Source organism: Bombina bombina, chromosome 1 (genome assembly GCF_027579735.1).
Source record: "Bombina bombina isolate aBomBom1 chromosome 1, aBomBom1.pri, whole genome shotgun sequence".
In the NCBI taxonomy this organism is placed as follows: Eukaryota; Metazoa; Chordata; class Amphibia; order Anura; family Bombinatoridae; genus Bombina; species Bombina bombina.
The window spans coordinates 560,292,835-560,311,408 of NC_069499.1; the positions used below are offsets into that span (position 1 = coordinate 560,292,835).

The 18,574-nt window shown below is 40.9% G+C and overlaps 1 protein-coding gene across 1 annotated transcript in view; it reads left to right on the forward strand.

Annotated features, from left to right (window-relative positions):
• Positions 1 to 18,574, forward strand: part of NME9 (NME/NM23 family member 9) — a 120,664-nt gene that overhangs the window by 38,118 nt on the left and 63,972 nt on the right. The window contains exons 10-13 of the mRNA XM_053698748.1: positions 921 to 1,117; positions 3,575 to 3,719; positions 3,827 to 3,934; positions 4,557 to 4,708. Of these exons, the coding sequence (XP_053554723.1) occupies positions 921 to 1,117; positions 3,575 to 3,719; positions 3,827 to 3,934; positions 4,557 to 4,708 (602 nt within the window). The remainder of the gene's footprint in view (positions 1 to 920; positions 1,118 to 3,574; positions 3,720 to 3,826; positions 3,935 to 4,556; positions 4,709 to 18,574) is intronic.

Below are 18,574 nucleotides of genomic sequence, written 5' to 3' on the forward strand. Positions count from 1 at the left end.
TTGTAGAGAAACATCTTAATACGTTTTTGAAATGGATCAGAATAACCCTATGAATTGATTTAACAAGAGTTAAATAAACTAACATTTGTAAAAAAAATGACAAGTGCTGTAAATGTTTATGGTCCTGTTACTGAGCCCAATTAGGAGGGAACCTTACTTTGTGTTAGTTTGTTGTCATATTGCTTTTATAGTGTACTGATTTAGCTGCTGGCTACAATAACATTTTTAAAAACTTAGAAATTCATATTAGGATACAACAGAACTGTGTTGTTATTTTCATTGGCTGTAAAATTTATTTAAAGAGAATAAATCACTGCACTGAAACTTTTTATGTTCATTGTTTAAATGTTTATTTTAAAGAACAAAACAATAGTGTTTACATATTCTGCATTATGATTATGTTGTTGATCAACTAGGTATATAAGCAATTAGCTTTTTTAACCAGCACTGCAATTAGTACTTTAAAGGGACAGGAAACCCCATTTTATTTCGTGATTTGGATAGAACATATAATTTTAATCAACTTTCGAATTTACTTCTATTGTCAAATTTGCTTAATTCTTTTGTTATCCTTTGCTGAAGGAACATTGGCAGCTAGCCGAACACTTCAAGTCGGCCAATTACAAGAGACAACTGTATGCAGGCACCAATAAACAGCTTGCTCCCACTAGTGTAGGATATTAGCATATTTTTTTTCAACAAGGTATACTTAGAGAACAAAGCACATTTGAAAATAGAAGGAAATTTAAAAGTGTCTTAAAATGACATGCTCTATCAGAATCATGCAAGTTTAATTTTGACATTCCTATCCCTTTAGATCAGCATCTGTGCATATTTATCTTTATAGCAGTGTCTATTACATGCAGTTATATGCAAATTGGTGTATACTGTCCCTTTAAACAGGGTTTTTTTTCTTGCAGTCTTAGAGCACAGTATGGAACAGAGGTCTTATATAATGCAGTACATGGGAGCAATGACAGAGAACAGGCTAGCAGAGAGCTGGCCTTCTTCTTCCCTAATTTCAAAGAATTACACAAATCTACAGATCAGCCTGGTGCCAGGAACCCAGAAAAAACATTAGCCTTGATCCGGCCAGAGATTTTAAGGGAACGAAAAGGTTAGATGCATATTTTAATTGCATGTTATGTATCAAATGCAATAACTTTTTTTACATTGTGTATTTAGAGAATATTTACGTTATAATTTTCGTTGAAGTAAATTCTTGCAATAATAAATATACTGGGGGTTTGATGATCTAAAGCTCTCTTCTCTGGTGAGATTATGTAAGAAGTCTTGTCGGTACTGTGAGGTCCCTAAAATAATTCTATAAAGGCAAACTTTCTATGTGTGTACACATGTATTTATATGTGTATTTACAGTATGTATTTACAGACATATCTACACATATAAACACATAAATACACATGTACACATATAGAGACATATATATATATATATATATATATATATATATATATATATATATATATATAAGTGCATTGCAGCCCTTTGCAGTCAAGTAGCTGAAAACATGAAAAATTATATTTATGCAATATTATTTTTTAATAAAGTGTTTACTGTAAATATTTCACATTCCAATGTTCTTCACATAGGGGGATAGGGGGATATGTTCTAAGCATTTTAAAATAGATGTTCCTATATATATATATATATATATATATATATATATATATATATATATATATATACATATCTGTATATATCTATATCTATACCCAGGGGTTAAAAAATCTAGTCGTCCGGTGGTGGTCCTGGATAACTTAGGAATTTGCTGGGACGACTTAGAAATATTGGCTAAATATGTTCGTGTTTGTTTTATTTTTACCATTTTTTTTTTTGTGGTATATTTCCTACGCAAGCTGTTTTAAACACTGCAGGGGCTTCTTTAACAAAGGGATGGAGCTGAAGGGACCTTGTGTAGCGGCTGGCAAAGAGGAAAGAGTAAGGAAATATGATTAAACACCAGGGGCCTGTTGACCTGCGCCACTGCTGGCCGAACATTTGTGCAGGGTGTGGGGGTCTGGAGCAAGTCCTCAGTTGCAATATATGGGCGTTCGGCTCGCAAGGTAAGGGCTAGAGCCCGCCTCTCCCTGCTGCGGCTCTTTTCCCCTTTGCGGCTCCCATCATGGTAATGGAATGGCTGCATTACATATTGCAGACCATTTCACAACACTAGGTGTAAATTGCAGTGATTGTAATCATGTGCATCCTCATTGCTACTATTCTTTTACAGTATAAGTTTTTGAACTGTGTGAAGTGCAGTACCTGTGTTACCACTTCTGTAGATCGATGTTACAATGCTCAGTCTCTTTTGGCTTGCTGTCATTTAATGTCAATCCTTTTTGCAATCTGTGAATTACCTTTATGGTACTTTAGCAACTTCATTTTGCTGTATATAATACTTGTGCATTGTTTGCTGGGTTTATTTCTATTGATCAGTTTCATTTTGGGTATATAGAAAGTGTATTTTGTTAATACAAATGTGTAATACAAGCGCGTATCATGAAATTTCAATTTTACACATTCCGTGATGCAAAAATATGAAGTTAAAAAATTGGACCACTAAGAAATTTTATGAGACCACTAGCTCTTGGGTAACCTTTTCAACCCCTTCCTATACCTATATATAATTATACATTAGATCACCCCCTGGCCGTCCTATTGTGTCAGCACTGGGTTCTCTATTACAACCGTTGGTAGAGTACATTGATTTTTATTTACAAACTGTGGTACAATCAACTCAGTCTTATTTGACAGATTCCTTTGAATTGATACATTTATTAAAACAGATGGATGATGTGCATGAATCTGATCTCCTTTTAACTATGGGCGTAATCAGTTATATACCGTGATATCACATCATCATGGCATTGAAACGGTTATAAAGGTGCTTGTGGGGAACAATCAATATACTGGTCCTCCGCTAGAATTCATTTTACATCTGATGGAGTTATGCTTAGAAAAAAAAAATTTGATTTGAAGAAGAATTTTTTCTTCAAATTTTGGGTACGGCTATGGGGTCTAATATGGCCCCATCGTATGCGAATATTAACATGGCAATGTATAAGGAACTTAAAATCTTTTGTTCTTTGCATTCTTCCATCAGATTCTATTGGCGCTATATTGATGATGTGTTCTTAATTTGGAGAGGCTTTACAGAATCTTTGTTAAATACACTTAATTCCACCATTCATTTTAAAATTGATTCAAATGATGTGTTAATTCACTTTTTAGATCTTGCGATCTATAAAGTGACTACAACATCAGGGTTAAGATGACAAATTATTCTTTATCATTAACAGACTGACAAGAATTCTAGGTACATATACCTATGACTTAGCTATAACACAAATTAGATATGGCAGCGATTGTTACATATATGTTACATTTACCAAATTACCTTGTATAGTATAGAGTATATTTTACTTTTACCTTGTACAGTATAGAGTACATTTGTAAAAAATAAATAAGGAAAACATTTCAGTATATATTGTAGTATGCATCATGCATTTAATATTTAAAGTGACACATATCAATTTGTGTTTCCTTTCAGATGAGGTTTTGCAGAGTATCCGAGACTCCGGTTTCTCTATAGCGATGCAGAAAGAAGTAATGCTGACTGAGCAGCAAGTTCATGAGTTTTACAAAGAGCACACTGACGAAGACTATTACCCAGCCCTTCTACAGCAGATGACCAGGTGAGATCTGTTATACTGTGATTATCCAGACTATCCATTGTTATTATTAAGAAATGAGCCCAAAACATATGCATTATGTAATATGGGCATTGTTTCTGCACTTACAGTGGTCCTGTACTAGCGCTGGCACTTGTGAAGGAACATGCTGTCACTCACTGGAGGAATCTACTGGGACCTGTCGATATAACTGAAGCCATAAAGGATGCACCAGACAGGTGTGTATGAACCTTGTATGTTGCATAGATATTGTGAATGGGGTTATCTAGTGCATTAAATAATGATTTGGATAGCCGTATGCATATTTCATGAATTCTGTATTGTATTAGTCCTTACCGTCTCTAATGGAGTGCTCCTTCAAATAACTCCAGAGCCTACTTCTTTCCAACGTAAAAAATAAATAAAGGACATTTGCACAAATGCATGAAAAACAGCTAATTTGTTTGATGTAAATGTATTAAAAGGCTACTAAACCCAATTTTTTTTCTTTCATGATTCAGATAGAGCATGCAATTGTAAGCAACTTTCTAATTTATTCCTATTATCAATTTTTCTTCGTTATCTTGGTATCTTTATTTGAAAAAGCAGGAATGTAAACTTAGCAGCCGGCCCATTTTTGGTTTAGCACCTGGGTAGCGCTTGCTGATTGGTGGCTAAATGTAGTCAGCAATCAGCAAGTACTATCCAGGTTCTGAACCAAAAATAGGCCAGCTGCTAAGTTAACATTCCTGCTTTTTTAAATAAAGAAAAAAAATTGGGTTTAGTATCCCTTTAATAGAAAATGAAGACTGCAGCACACAGCTGTTTACCAGTTATTGTGGTTTAATATTTTATTGACAGTTTACGAGCTCGGTTTACTACTAATGACACTACCATTAACCAGCTACATGGGAGTTCAACATTTGAAGAGGCTCAAAAGGAAATAAGCTTTTTCTTCCCAGTTGAGCAGACTCTGGCGACAATTAAACCTGATGCATTAGAGGAGCATAGAGGTAAGAAATGTGTATGTGATAAACCTAGGTAGAGTGTGGAGATATAACAAGTTTTGGATAAAGAAGAGCCCTTGAGGTATAAATGTCCCAGTTTCGAGTGTGAAAATAGGGACTGGCTCTTCTACACCAGCAACCTGCCTGACTTCATCCAACTCTGCCCTCAACACACCTGACCCCCTGTAATTTACTGACATGGCTGTTATTTTAAAAGGTTCAGGCCAATGTAGATAATAAATAATAAAATGGAACTTTGTCTTGGAACTTAAAGTAATAATTTAAAATCAGTCCTTGCAGCTTTTTTGTCTGACTTATACAGTATAACTATTTGTGCAAATATATGTTAATTAGCATGGCCAGTAGGTAGGTAGATACTTGCATAGCAAGGCTATGGAACACTAAAGTTACTGAAGTGAGTAAGGTGTATGGAACGACTTAGAAGATCCTTCTCATGAGGTGCAGTAAGTTGTGTTGGAGTTTATAATGCTGTTGTCTGGGCATTTCCAGCATTTAACTTTATCTGTGGCTCCCTATGTTTAGAGTAAGCCATCATTTTTACAATGATTACTTCACATTAACATTTTTATAATTTGCTTTTCATTTTGAAAGATTCAAAAGAACAAAAAATGTGAACTCAATCACAAGAGGGCGCTAAATCTCTACAAAACATATATATACACATGCATAGTTCAGACCAAACTCAACCCACAGTATATTAAAAATAAAAATAAAACGGATAATGGATCCTCATTAAAACATACAATCTGAGATGAAATTCAATATCAACAATTAATATCCAGTTCAGTTCGAGAAATGATGAATGTACTCGATATCCCCACATCAGAAGTTGCACATAATGTCTATCAGGCAGCACTCTCCCTTCTTCCACCACAGGACAGCTTTTCTGTAAATATTCCAAACACAGAGAGGTGCCCAAATGTGTGTATCAGTAATATAAATTCAACATGCACAACTGTTGATCTAAGCACAGGGTACTCACACTATTGACGAGCACACCAATGTGCTTGTAGAAGCAGGCTGGTTATTAGAGCTAACCAGCTGTCTCTCTCCGGTCTTTTCTCTCACTCTCCCCACTCTGGTTGTCTGGTAGTGACAGGCTCACTTAATGAGGATGTTAGGCAATGATGTTAAAAACAAGATACTTTATTAAAAAGCACTGCAAACGAAAGCCTTACACAGCAATCCTCTTAGGCGAGTATATAATCAAAAGGTGTTCTGTTTATTTTGCTACGCGTTTCTCGGCTCTCCGGCCGTTTCATCAGGCAACAACCTACTGTGTTGCTGGTGGAAAATGGTGGTGTTTTCAAGGACTCCAGAATATAAATTTACCTCTAAGTCCATAAGCTTTAAAGTGAGGCTTAATTTTATTTACCTTAAAAGGCACTTTCTTAGTAAATTTAACTTATACAAAAATAGCAATAAAATGCCTCACAATATATTTTAAAAGCCTCACACTAATTGTTAAGTTGTTATATGGCATTTCCCTTTTCCATGCAATTGAGGCCTTTGTGATTTCCTTCTTAATATGAAGAGAGTCCACGGCTTCATTCCTTGTGGGAATACAGCACCTGGCCACCAGGAGGAGGCAAAGACACCCCAGCTAAAGGCTTAAATACCTCCCCCACTTCCCTCATATCCCAGTCATTCTTTGCCTTTCGTCACAGGAGGTTGGCAGAGAAGTGTCAGAAGATACGGAGTAGTTCCTTATGAAGGGTATCTACCCTTTGAAATGGGACTGGAGTTTTAAGTAGTCTTGTCAACCTCTCTGTGAGAGCACTGACGAAAGTTAGGGTCTGGAGATGCAAGGAGAGTCTTTCACTGCCTGCTTTCATCACTCAGGTCCATGTCAGCAGCAATGCTACAAGACTGTCACACTTGAGAGGCTGTGTTTCTGTTCCACAGCATAGATTCTGGTAAGATTGTTTCATTTTTTACATATATAACGCTAGAAGACAGGGTCACAGTGTGGCTCCTTTTATCTGTATGGAATCAAGGGTTAATATCTCCTGAGGGGGGATTATTGAACAGTGGGGATTAATCTCATAGGCCTAGATTTAGAGTTCGGCGGTAGCCGTCAAAACCAGCGTTAGAGGCTCCTAACGCTGGTTTTGGCCGCCCGCTGGTATTTGGAGTCAGTGATGAAAGGGTCTAACGCTCACTTTTCAGCCGCGACTTTTCCATACCGCAGATCCCCCTACGCCATTTGCGTAGCCTATCTTTTCAATGGGATCTTTCTAACGCCGGTATTTAGAGTCGTTTCTGAAGTGAGCGTTAGAGCTCTAACGACAAGATTCCAGCCGCCTGAAAATAGCAGGAGTTAAGAGCTTTCTGGCTAACGCCGGTTTATAAAGCTCTTAACTACTGTACCCTAAAGTACACTAACACCCATAAACTACCTATGTACCCCTAAACCGAGGTCCCCCCACATCGCCGCCACTCGATTAAAATTTTTAACCCCTAATCTGCCGACCGCCACCTACGTTATCCTTATGTACCCCTAATCTGCTGCCCCTAACACCGCCGACCCCTGTATTACATTTATTAACCCCTAACTTGCCCCCCACAACGTCGCCGCCAGCTACTTAAAATAATTAACCCCTAATCTTCCGACCGCAAATCGCCGCCACCTACGTTATCCCTATGTACCCCTAATCTGCTGCCCTAACATCGCCGACCCCTATTTTATATTTATTAACCCCTAATCTGCCCCCCTCAACGTCGCCGACACCTGCCTACACTTATTAACCCCTAATCTGCCGAGCGGACCTGAGCGCTACTATAATAAATGTATTAACCCCTAATCCGCCTCACTAACCCTATCATAAATAGTATTAACCCCTAATCTGGCCTCCCTAACATCGCCGACACCTAACTTCAATTATTAACCCCTAATCTGCCGACCGGAGCTCACCGCTATTCTAATAAATGTATTAACCCCTAAAGCTAAGTCTAACCCTAACACTAACACCCCCCTAAGTTAAATATAATTTACATCTAACGAAATAAATTAACTCTTATTAAATAACTTATTCCTATTTAAAGCTAAATACTTACCTGTAAAATAAATCCTAATATAGCTACAATATAAATTATAATTATATTATAGCTATTTTAGGATTAATATTTATTTTACAGGCAACTTTGTAATTATTTTAACCAGGTACAATAACTATTAAATAGTTAAGAACTATTTAATAGTTACCTAGTTAAAATAATAACAAATTTACCTGTAAAATAAATCCTAACCTAAGATATAATTAAACATAACACTACCCTATCAATAAAATAATTAAATAAACTACCTACAATTACCTACAATTAACCTAACACTACACTATCAATAAATTAATTAAACACAATTCCTACAAATAACTACAATTAAATAAACTAGCTAAAGTACAAAAAATAAAAAAGAACTAAGTTACAGAAAATAAAAAAATATTTACAAACATAAGAAAAATATTACAACAATTTTAAACTAATTACACCTACTCTAAGCCCCCTAATAAAATAACAAAGCCCCCCAAAATAAAAAATTCCCTACCCTATTCTAAATTAAAAAAGTTACAAGCTCTTTTACCTTACCAGCCCTGAACAGGGCCCTTTGCGGGGCATGCCCCAAGAATTTCAGCTCTTTTGCCTGTAAAAAAAAACATACAATACCCCCCCCCCAACATTACAACCCACCACCCACATACCCCTAATCTAACCCAAACCCCCTTAAAGAAACCTAACACTAAGCCCCTGAAGATCTTCCTACCTTGTCTTCACCATACCAGGTTCACCGATCCGTCCTGGCTCCAAGATCTTCATCCAACCCAAGCGGGGGTTGGCGATCCATAATCCGGTCCAGAAGAGGCTCCAAAGTCTTCCTCCTATCCGGCAAGAAGAGGACATCCGGACCGGCAAACATCTTCTCCAAGCGGCATCTTCGATCTTCTTCCATCCGGAGCGAAGCGGCAGGATCCTGAAGACATCCAGCGCGGAACATCCATCCGGACCGACGACTGAACGACGAATGACTGTTCCTTTAAGGGACGTCATCCAAGATGGCGTCCCTCGAATTCCGATTGGCTGATAGGATTCTATCAGCCAATCGGAATTAAGGTAGGAATTTTCTGATTGGCTGATGGAATCAGCCAATCAGAATCAAGTTCAATCCGATTGGCTGATCCAATCAGCCTATCAGATTGAGCTCGCATTCTATTGGCTGTTCCGATCAGCCAATAGAATGCGAGCTCAATCTGATTGGCTGATTGGATCGGCCAATCGGATTGAACTAGATTCTGATTGGCTGATTCCATCAGCCAATCAGAAAATTCCTACCTTAATTCCGATTGGCTGATAGAATCCTATCAGCCAATCGGAATTTGAGGGACGCCATCTTGGATGACGTCCCTTAAAGGAACAGTCATTCGTCGTTCAGTCGTCGGTCCGGATGGATGTTCCGCGCTGGATGTCTTCAGGATCCTGCCGCTTCGCTCCGGATGGAAGAAGATCGAAGATGCCGCTTGGAGAAGATGTTTGCCGGTCCGGATGTCCTCTTCTTGCCGGATAGGAGGAAGACTTTGGAGCCTCTTCTGGACCGGATTATGGATCGCCAACCCCCGCTTGGGTTGGATGAAGATCTTGGAGCCAGGACGGATCGGTGAACCTGGTATGGTGAAGACAAGGTAGGAAGATCTTCAGGGGCTTAGTGTTAGGTTTCTTTAAGGGGGTTTGGGTTAGATTAGGGGTATGTGGGTGGTGGGTTGTAATGTTGGGGGGGGGGTATTGTATGTTTTTTTTTACAGGCAAAAGAGCTGAAATTCTTGGGGCATGCCCCGCAAAGGGCCCTGTTCAGGGCTGGTAAGGTAAAAGAGCTTGTAACTTTTTTAATTTAGAATAGGGTAGGGAATTTTTTATTTTGGGGGGCTTTGTTATTTTATTAGGGGGCTTAGAGTAGGTGTAATTAGTTTAAAATTGTTGTAATATTTTTCTTATGTTTGTAAATATTTTTTTATTTTCTGTAACTTAGTTCTTTTTTATTTTTTGTACTTTAGCTAGTTTATTTAATTGTATTTATTTGTAGGAATTGTGTTTAATTAATTTATTGATAGTGTAGTGTTAGGTTAATTGTAGGTAATTGTAGGTAGTTTATTTAATTATTTTATTGATAGGGTAGTGTTATGTTTAATTATATCTTAGGTTAGGATTTATTTTACAGGTAAATTTGTTATTATTTTAACTAGGTAACTATTAAATAGTTCTTAACTATTTAATAGCTATTGTACCTGGTTAAAATAATTACAAAGTTGCCTGTAAAATAAATATTAATCCTAAAATAGCTATAATATAATTATAATTTATATTGTAGCTATATTAGGATTTATTTTACAGGTAAGTATTTAGCTTTAAATAGGAATAAGTTATTTAATAAGAGTTAATTTATTTCGTTAGATGTAAATTATATTTAACTTAGGGGGGTGTTAGTGTTAGGGTTAGACTTAGCTTTAGGGGTTAATACATTTATTAGAATAGCGGTGAGCTCCGGTCGGCAGATTAGGGGTTAATAATTGAAGTTAGGTGTCGGTGATGTTAGGGAGGGCAGATTAGGGGTTAATACTATTTATGATAGGGTTAGTGAGGCGGATTAGGGGTTAATACATTTATTATAGTAGCGCTCAGGTCCGCTCGGCAGATTAGGGGTTAATAAGTGTAGGCAGGTGTCGGCGACGTTGTGGGGGGCAGATTAGGGGTTAATAAATATAATATAGGGGTCGGCGGTGTTAGGGGTAGCAGATTAGGGGTACATAGGGAGAACGTAGGTTGCGGCGGTTTACGGAGCGGCAGATTAGGGGTTAAACAAAATATGCAGGGGTCAGCGATAGTGGGGGCGGCAGATTAGGGGTTAATAAGTGTAAGGGTAGGGGTGTTTAGACTCGGGGTACATGTTAGGGTGTTAGGTGCAGACATAGGAAGTGTTTCCCCATAGGAAACAATGGGGCTGCGTTAGGAGCTGAACGCTGCTTTTTTGCAGGTGTTAGGTTTTTTTTCAGCTCAAACAGTCCCATTGTTTCCTATGGGAGAATCGTGCACGAGCACGTTTTTGAGGCCGGCCGCGTCCGTAAGCAACTCTGGTATCGAGAGTTGCATTTGCGGTAAAAATGCTCTACGCTCCTTTTTTGGAGCCTAACGCAGCATTTGTTTGAACTCTTGATACCAGAGTTAATTTTATGGTGCGGCCAGAAAAAAGCCAGCGGAGCGTTAACAGCCCTTTTACCGCCGAACTCCAAATCTAGGCCATACATTTTTATTTGATTTATACTGCGTTATGTGTGAGATGTTTTCTGAGGCTCATAGGCTGAGGTTGAAACATCCAGGTTACTTTCACTTTAGAGCTGCGCAGCTTTACAAGCTTGGCACGCTTTTCCTTAGCGGAGGCGGTCCTAGGTTGCTCTCCATGTGACCGGGTGTGGTCGTAGTTTCACTTCCTACTCTCTGACCATGCTGGTTATCGGAGAGAAGCGGTTTACTCTGTTTGCCTGGGTCATAGGAGGTGGTGAGTGCCCCAGCCATTGGGGGTATAAAGGTGCCGTTTTTATATTTTATATAAGTTCGTTATAGTTATATTAAGACATAGCCCATAGCTATGGAGGACTCTGATTTTTAGAGGGTACTCCCTCTATACCTAAGACTAATGCCTGTTTATATTGTGAGGAGGCCGAGGTATACCCGCCCTCTCAATTATGTTCCACATGCCTAGAAAAGTGATTAAGTCAAAAAAGGTTAACATGTTTGATACCACTGAGCCTTCCACCTCTGAGGGGTCCCCGTCCCGTGAGGTGCGCACCCTGCTTTCATCTCCTAATACACATGCAGTTTCCCATAGCACGCCTCATCCTCCATCTGGAGGAGGCCTTTTACCTTCAGACTTCACTGCGCAGTTACAAATGATGGTGTCTGCAGCCATTAGTGCTTTACCTCGCCCTGCTAAGCGCAAGCGAAAGGTCAAATATTGCTTTTCTTCCCAGGGGTCATCATCTAGTTTATTGGCTATAGCTGATAGACGGTTATCTGATGATGAAGTTCTTTCTGATACTTCAGAGTGTGAACTTTCTGGGTCTGAATCAGCTGCCTCTAAGCCTCCGATTGCGGAGGAACCTTATTTTAGATTTAGGATGGAGCACTTGTGCTTTCTTTTAAAGGAAGTTCTGGCTACCTTAGAGGTTCCAGAGGCCAAACTGCCTAAAGAACCTTTAATTCCTAAACTGGACAGAGTTTACAAAGACAGGGTTGTTCCTCAGACTTTCCTTATTCCTGTAAAGATGGCAAACACTATTAAGAACGAATGGGAGAGGATTAGTTCTTCCTTCACCCCTTCGTCTGCCTTTAAGAAACTGTTCCCGGTCCCGGACTCTCAATTGGAGTTGTGGGGTTCTCCACGCTTGCAAAACGCACTACTATACCACTGGTGGATGGTTCGTCATTCAAAGAGCCCATGGATAAAAAGATGGAAACTCTGTTAAGAAAGATGTTTCAACATTCGGGATATTTATTTCAACCAGCGGCGGCAGTTGCTGCGGTTGTGGGTGCGGCTACCTACCGGTGTGACTCCTTATCGGAATTGATCGAGCTGGAAGGTCCCCTCGATATTATTCTTGATAGAATTAAGGCTTTAAGGGTAGCTAATTCTTTTATTTGTGATGCGAATATGCAAATTATTTGCATAAATGCTAAAACTGCTGGGTTTTCTGTTCAGGCCCGCCGGGCTCTGTGGCTGAAGTCCTGGTCTGCGGACTTGACTTTCAAGTCCAGACTCCTTTCCCTTCCATTCAAGGGTAAGATTTTGTTTGGTCCAGGCCTGGGCTCCATTATTTCCACGGTTACAGGGGGCAAGGGTGCCTTCCTACCGCAAGATAAAAGTAACAGATCTAAGGGACAATCTAATAATTTTCGTTCCTTTCATTCTGATAAATCCCAGAGCCAGCAATCCTCCGCTAAGACCGAACAACCTAAGACTTGGAAGTCGGCTCAGTCCTGGAATAAGTCCAAGCAGAGCAAGAAGCCCGCTGAGACTAAATCAGCATGAAGGAGTCGCCCCCGGTCCGTCTATGGATCAGGTAGGGGGCAGACTTTCGCTCTTCTCAGAAGCTTGGTTCAGGGATGTGCAGGATCCTTGGGTCCTGGAGGTCATTGCTCAGGGTTACAGAATTGGGTTCAAGTCTCTTCCACCCAAGGGCAGATTCCTTCTCTCAAGTCTGTCATCAAAACCAGAGAAGAGGGATGCCTTTCTGGGGTGCGTTTGGGATCTGTCCTCCTTAGGAGTCATTGTCCCGGTTCACATAGAGGAATGAGGCTTGGGATACTACTCAAACCTTTTCGTGGTCCCAAATAAGGAGGGAACTTTCCGCCCGATTCTGGACCTAAAGTGCTTAAACAAGTTTCTGAGCATCCCCTCTTTCAAGATGGAGACGATAAGGTCTATCCTTCCCTTAGTCCAGAAGGGACAGTTCATGACCACTATAGATCTGAAGGATGCTTACCTTCATTTACCAATCTACAGGGAACGCTTTCAGTTCCTAAGGTTTGCCTTCCTTGACCAGTTTATTGCTCTTCCGTTTGGCCTAGCTACTGCCCCAAGAATTTTCACAAGGTTCTGGGGGCTTTCTTAGCCGTGGCCAGAACCCAGAACATTGCAGTAGCACCTTACTTGGACGATATTCTGGTACATGCACCATCCTTTCGTCTAGCGGAAAAACATTCAGAATCTCTTCTCTCTCTTCTTCGATCCCATGGATGGAAGATAAACTTAGAAAACAGTTCTCTTATTCCAAGAACCAGGGTAGAATTCTTGGGCACTATAATAGACTCTCTAGTCATGAGAATATTTTTTTCAGACCAGAGACGCTGCAAGCTGGCTTCGCAATCATTCGGATCTGTCTCAACATATCTCTCTGTACAACCGGTCAAGAGAATTGCTCTCTTGGTGGCTCTGTCCAGATCACCTGTCCTGAGGGACGTCCTTTTTAAGACCATCCTGGGAGATCGTGCCTTCCTACCGCAAGATAAAAGTAACAGATCTAAGGGACAATCTAATAATTTTCGTTCCTTTCATTCTGATAAATCCCAGAGCCAGCAATCCTCCGCTAAGACGAAACAACCTAAGACTTGGAAGCCGGTTCAGTCCTGGAATAAGTCCAAGTAGAGCAAGAAGCCCGCTGAGACTAAATCAGCATGAAGGAGTCGCTCCCGGTCTGTCTATGGATCAGGTAGGGGGCAGACTTTCGCTCTTCTCAGAAGCTTGGTTCAGGGATGTGCAGGATCCTTGGGTCCTGGAGGTCATTGCTCAGGGTTATAGAATTGGGTTCAAGTCTTTTCCACCCAAGGGCAGATTCCTTCTCTCAAGTCTGTCATCAAAACCAGAGAAGAGGGATGCCTTTCTGGGTTGCGTTTGGGATCTGTCCTCCTTCGGAGTCATTGTCACGGTTCACATAGAGGAATGAGGCTTGGGATACTACTCAAACCTTTTCGTGGTCCCAAATAAGGAGGGAACTTTCCGCCCGATTCTGGACCTAAAGTGCTTAAACAAGTTTCTGAGCGTCCCCTCTTTCAAGATGGAGACGATAAGGTCTATCCTTCCCTTAGTCCAGAAGGGACAGTTCATGACCACTATAGATCTGAAGGATGCTTACCTTCATGTACCAATCTACAGGGAACGCTTTCAGTTCCTAAGGTTTGCCTTCCTTGACCAGTTTATTGCTCTTCCGTTTGGCCTAGCTACTGCCCCAAGAATTTTCACAAGGTTCTGGAGGCTCTCTTAGCCGTGGCCAGAACCCAGAGCATTGCAGTAGCACCTTACTTGGACGATATTCTGGTACATGCACCATCCTTTCGTCTAGCGGAAAAACATTCAGAATCTCTTCTCTCACTTCTTCGATCCCATGGATGGAAGATAAACTTAGAAAAGAGTTCTCTTATTCCAAGCACCAGGGTAGAATTCCTGGGCTCTATAACAGACTCTCTAGTCATGAGAATATTTTTTTCAGACCAGAGATGCTGCAAGCTGGCTTCGGCATGTCTTGCCCTCCGGACCTCCTCAAGGCCCTCTGTGACACAGTGTATGGAGGTGATTGGTCTCATGGTGTCCAGCATGGACATAATTCCCATTGCCAGGTTCCGTCTCAGACCGTTACAGCTGTGCATGCTGAGACAGTGGAAAGGCAATCATTCGGATCTGTCTCAACAGATCTCTCTGGACAACCGGTCGAGAGAATTGCTCTCTTGGTGGGTCTGTCCAGATCAACTGTCCTGAGGGACGTCCTTTTTAAGACCATCCTGGGAGATTGTGACTATAGATGCGAGTCTCTCAGGATGGGGAGCAGTTTGGGGAGCCAAGAAGGCTCAGGGCCTTTGGTCTCAGGACGAGAGCTCTCTTCCGATCAACATTCTGGAACTTCGAGCAATCTTCAATGCTCTGCAGGCTTGACCCCGCCTGGGTTCATCCCAGTTTATCAGATTCCAATCTGACAATATCACCACAGTGGCTTACATCAACCACCAGGGAGGAATGAGGAGCTCCCTAGCAATGAGGGAGGTATCTCGGATTCTGGAGTGGGTGGAGGCCCACAACTGTTCGCTGTCAGCGATCCACATTCCGGGTGTGGACAACTGGGTAGCGGATTTTCTCAGCAGACAATCCTTTTATCCGGGGTAATGGTCTCTCCATCCCGAGGTGTTTGTGGCGATATTGCAACAGGTGGGGGACTCCGGAGATAGATCTCATGGCAAGATCCAGGGATCCTCAGGCGGAGCTAATAGAAGCATTAGTGGTGCCTTGGAGCTTCAGTCTAAAATACCTTTTTGAGTAGTGGCCCTCATCAAGCAGGAGCGGGCATTAGTGATATTGATTGCTCCATCATGGCCACGAAGGATGTGGTTCGCAGATCTAGTGGGGATGTCGTCATGGAAGTTACCTTGACTCAGGGATCTGCTGGAACAAGGTCCTTTTGTTCATCAAAATCTAGATTCTCTGAGGCTGACTGCGTGGAGATTGAGCGCTTAGTCCTAGCCAAGAGAGGTTTCTCTGAGAGCGTTATTGATACTCTCATTCAAGCTCATAAGCTGGTTACTCGTTGCATATATCATAAGGTGTGGAGGACCTACTTATTCTGGTGTGAAGAGCGTGGATTACCCAGGCATAAGCTCAGGGTTTCCAGGATTCTTTCCTTTCTCCAGGATGGCCTGGAGAAGGGCCTTTCTGCTAGCTCCCTTAAGGGACAGATTTCGGCTTTATCTGTTTTACTGCACAAGAGGCTAGCTGAGCTTCCAGATGTTCAGTCTTCTGTTCAGGCTCTGGCTAGAATCAGGCCTGTGTTTAGATCTAGCGTTGCTCTTTGGAGTTTAAATCTTGTTCTTAAAGTTTTTCAGAAGTCTCCGTTTGAGCCTATGCATGTAGTTGACATTAAATTACTGTCTTGGAAGGTTCTTTTTCTACTGGCTATTGCTTCGGCACGCAGAGTCTCTGAAATGGCTGCCTTGCAATGAGCCTGCTTACCTATTATTTCATGCTGATAAGGCTGTTCTTTGTACTGGGTTAGGTTTTCTTCCTAAGGTCGTTTCAGATTGCAACATCAATCAGGAGATTGTGGTTCCTTTCTTGTGTCCTAATCCTTCTTCTTCGAAGGAACAGTTACTTCATAATTTGTGGTGATGTGGTTCAGGCCTTGAAGTTCTATCTTCAGGCTACGAAGGAGTTTAGACAGACTTCTTCTTTGTTGTCTATTCTAGGAAGCATAGGGGGCAGAAGGCCTTGTCCACTCCCTTATCTTTTTGGTTAAGGAGCATTATTCGCTTAGCTTATTAGACAGCGGGACATAAGCTTCCTCAGAGGATTAAGGCTCATTCAACTAGAGCAGTAGCTTCCTCTTGGGCCTTCAAGAATGAGGCCTCTATGGATAAGATTTATAAGACTACCTAGTCGTCCTTACATACCTTTTCTAAATTTTACAAGTTTGACGTTTTTGCTTCAACTGAAGCAGCTTTTGGGAAAAAGGTTTTGTAGTTTTGCAGGTTGTGGTGCCCTCAGAATAGATTCTGCCTTCTTTTTTGCGCTCCCGTTCATTCAGTGTCCTCTGGAGCTTGAGTATATGTTTCCCACAAGTAAGCAATTAAGCATTGGACTCTCCTCATATTAAGAGGGAAAACATAAATTATGCTTACCAGATATTTTCCTTTCCTTCTGTATGAGGAGAGTCCATGGCCCCCGCCCGTATTCTCCAAAGGGCGGACCTAAATTTTGTTTTGTTCTTCTGGCACTATTTATAGCCTGATATTTCTCCTACTGTTCCTTGTTCCCTTGGCAGAATGACTGGGATATGAGGGAAGTGGGGGAGGTATTTAAGCCTTTGGCTGGGGTGTCTTTGCCTCCTCCTGGTGGCCAGGTTATGTATTCCCACAAGTAAGGAATGAAGCCGTGGACTCTCATACAGAAGGAAAGGAAATTATCTGGTAAGCATAATTAATGTTTTTATAACCTATAAAGGGATATGTTACGCGTGGTGCGCTATTTATCACTCCTGCTCGCACCCTAACTGCACTCGACTTTGGCTTTTTGGGCACATTGGGTACAGTGCGTATTGCAAGCTGAAAGTAAAAAGTTGCAATTACAATATCGCAACTGTGTTAACGTATTCTCCAATAGACTTCAATGGAGCGTGAAAAGTGGGGGGCACCCAACAAGTCGCGCAAACACAAGTGTGCTAACCCGACATGAAATATTAATATTTCACATAGAATATGTTCCATTTATTCATAAATACATATTTTTATATATATATATATATATATATATATATATATATATATATATATATATATACAATATATATATATATATGATGTTTTTTTGGTGTGTATAAATATATATATATATACATATTTATAAATACTTAAAACATATTCCCTTATGTGGAGAATATTGGAATGTGAAATATTTACAGTAAATACATAGTTAAACACTTTATTAAATATGAATATTGCTTAAATATGATCTTTCATGTCTTCAGCTGCAAAGGGCACCAATGCACATATATATATATATATATATATATATATATATATATATATGTCTATGGCCTCTATTTATCAAGCTGTCAACCGCAAATATGATGGAATTCCGCAGCGTATTTGTGGCGAGCCTGATTCGCCTTAGTTATCAAAGGCTAGAGACCGGCAAAAGTAGAATTTAGTGACGTAACATACGATCCGCCGGACTCAGTCCGACACTGATCGATGGTTACGTCACTCCAGATGTTCCGAACGCAAGTTCGCCACAATCTGACTACTTTTGGAAGTTATCAAGATCCTACCAGGTACGCTCGCCACTTTTCCGGCCCAGCGTACCTGGTTTTCAATCCGCCGCCCTGGAGGCAGCGGTTGCCATAGGAATCAATGGGAGTCTGACAGCAGCGAAAGCTCATGCTCTTTGCTGCCCGATATCCCATTGATTTCTATGGAAAAAGTCTACACCTAACACCCTAACATGTACCCGAGTCTAAACACCCCTAATCTGCCCCCCCCCTACACTGCCGCCACCTACATTATACTTATTATCCCCTAAACCACCGCTCCCGGACCCCGCCGCAACTATAATAAATATATTAACCCCTAAATTGCCGCTCCCGGACCCCGCCGCCACCTACATTATACCTATTAACCCCTAATCTGCCGTCCCCTATACCGCCGCCACCTACATAAAGTTATTAACCCCTATCCTGCCGATCCCGTACCCCGCCACAACTAAATAAATTGTTTAACCCTTAAACCGCCGCTCCTCGAGCCCACCGCCACCTACATTATATTTATTAA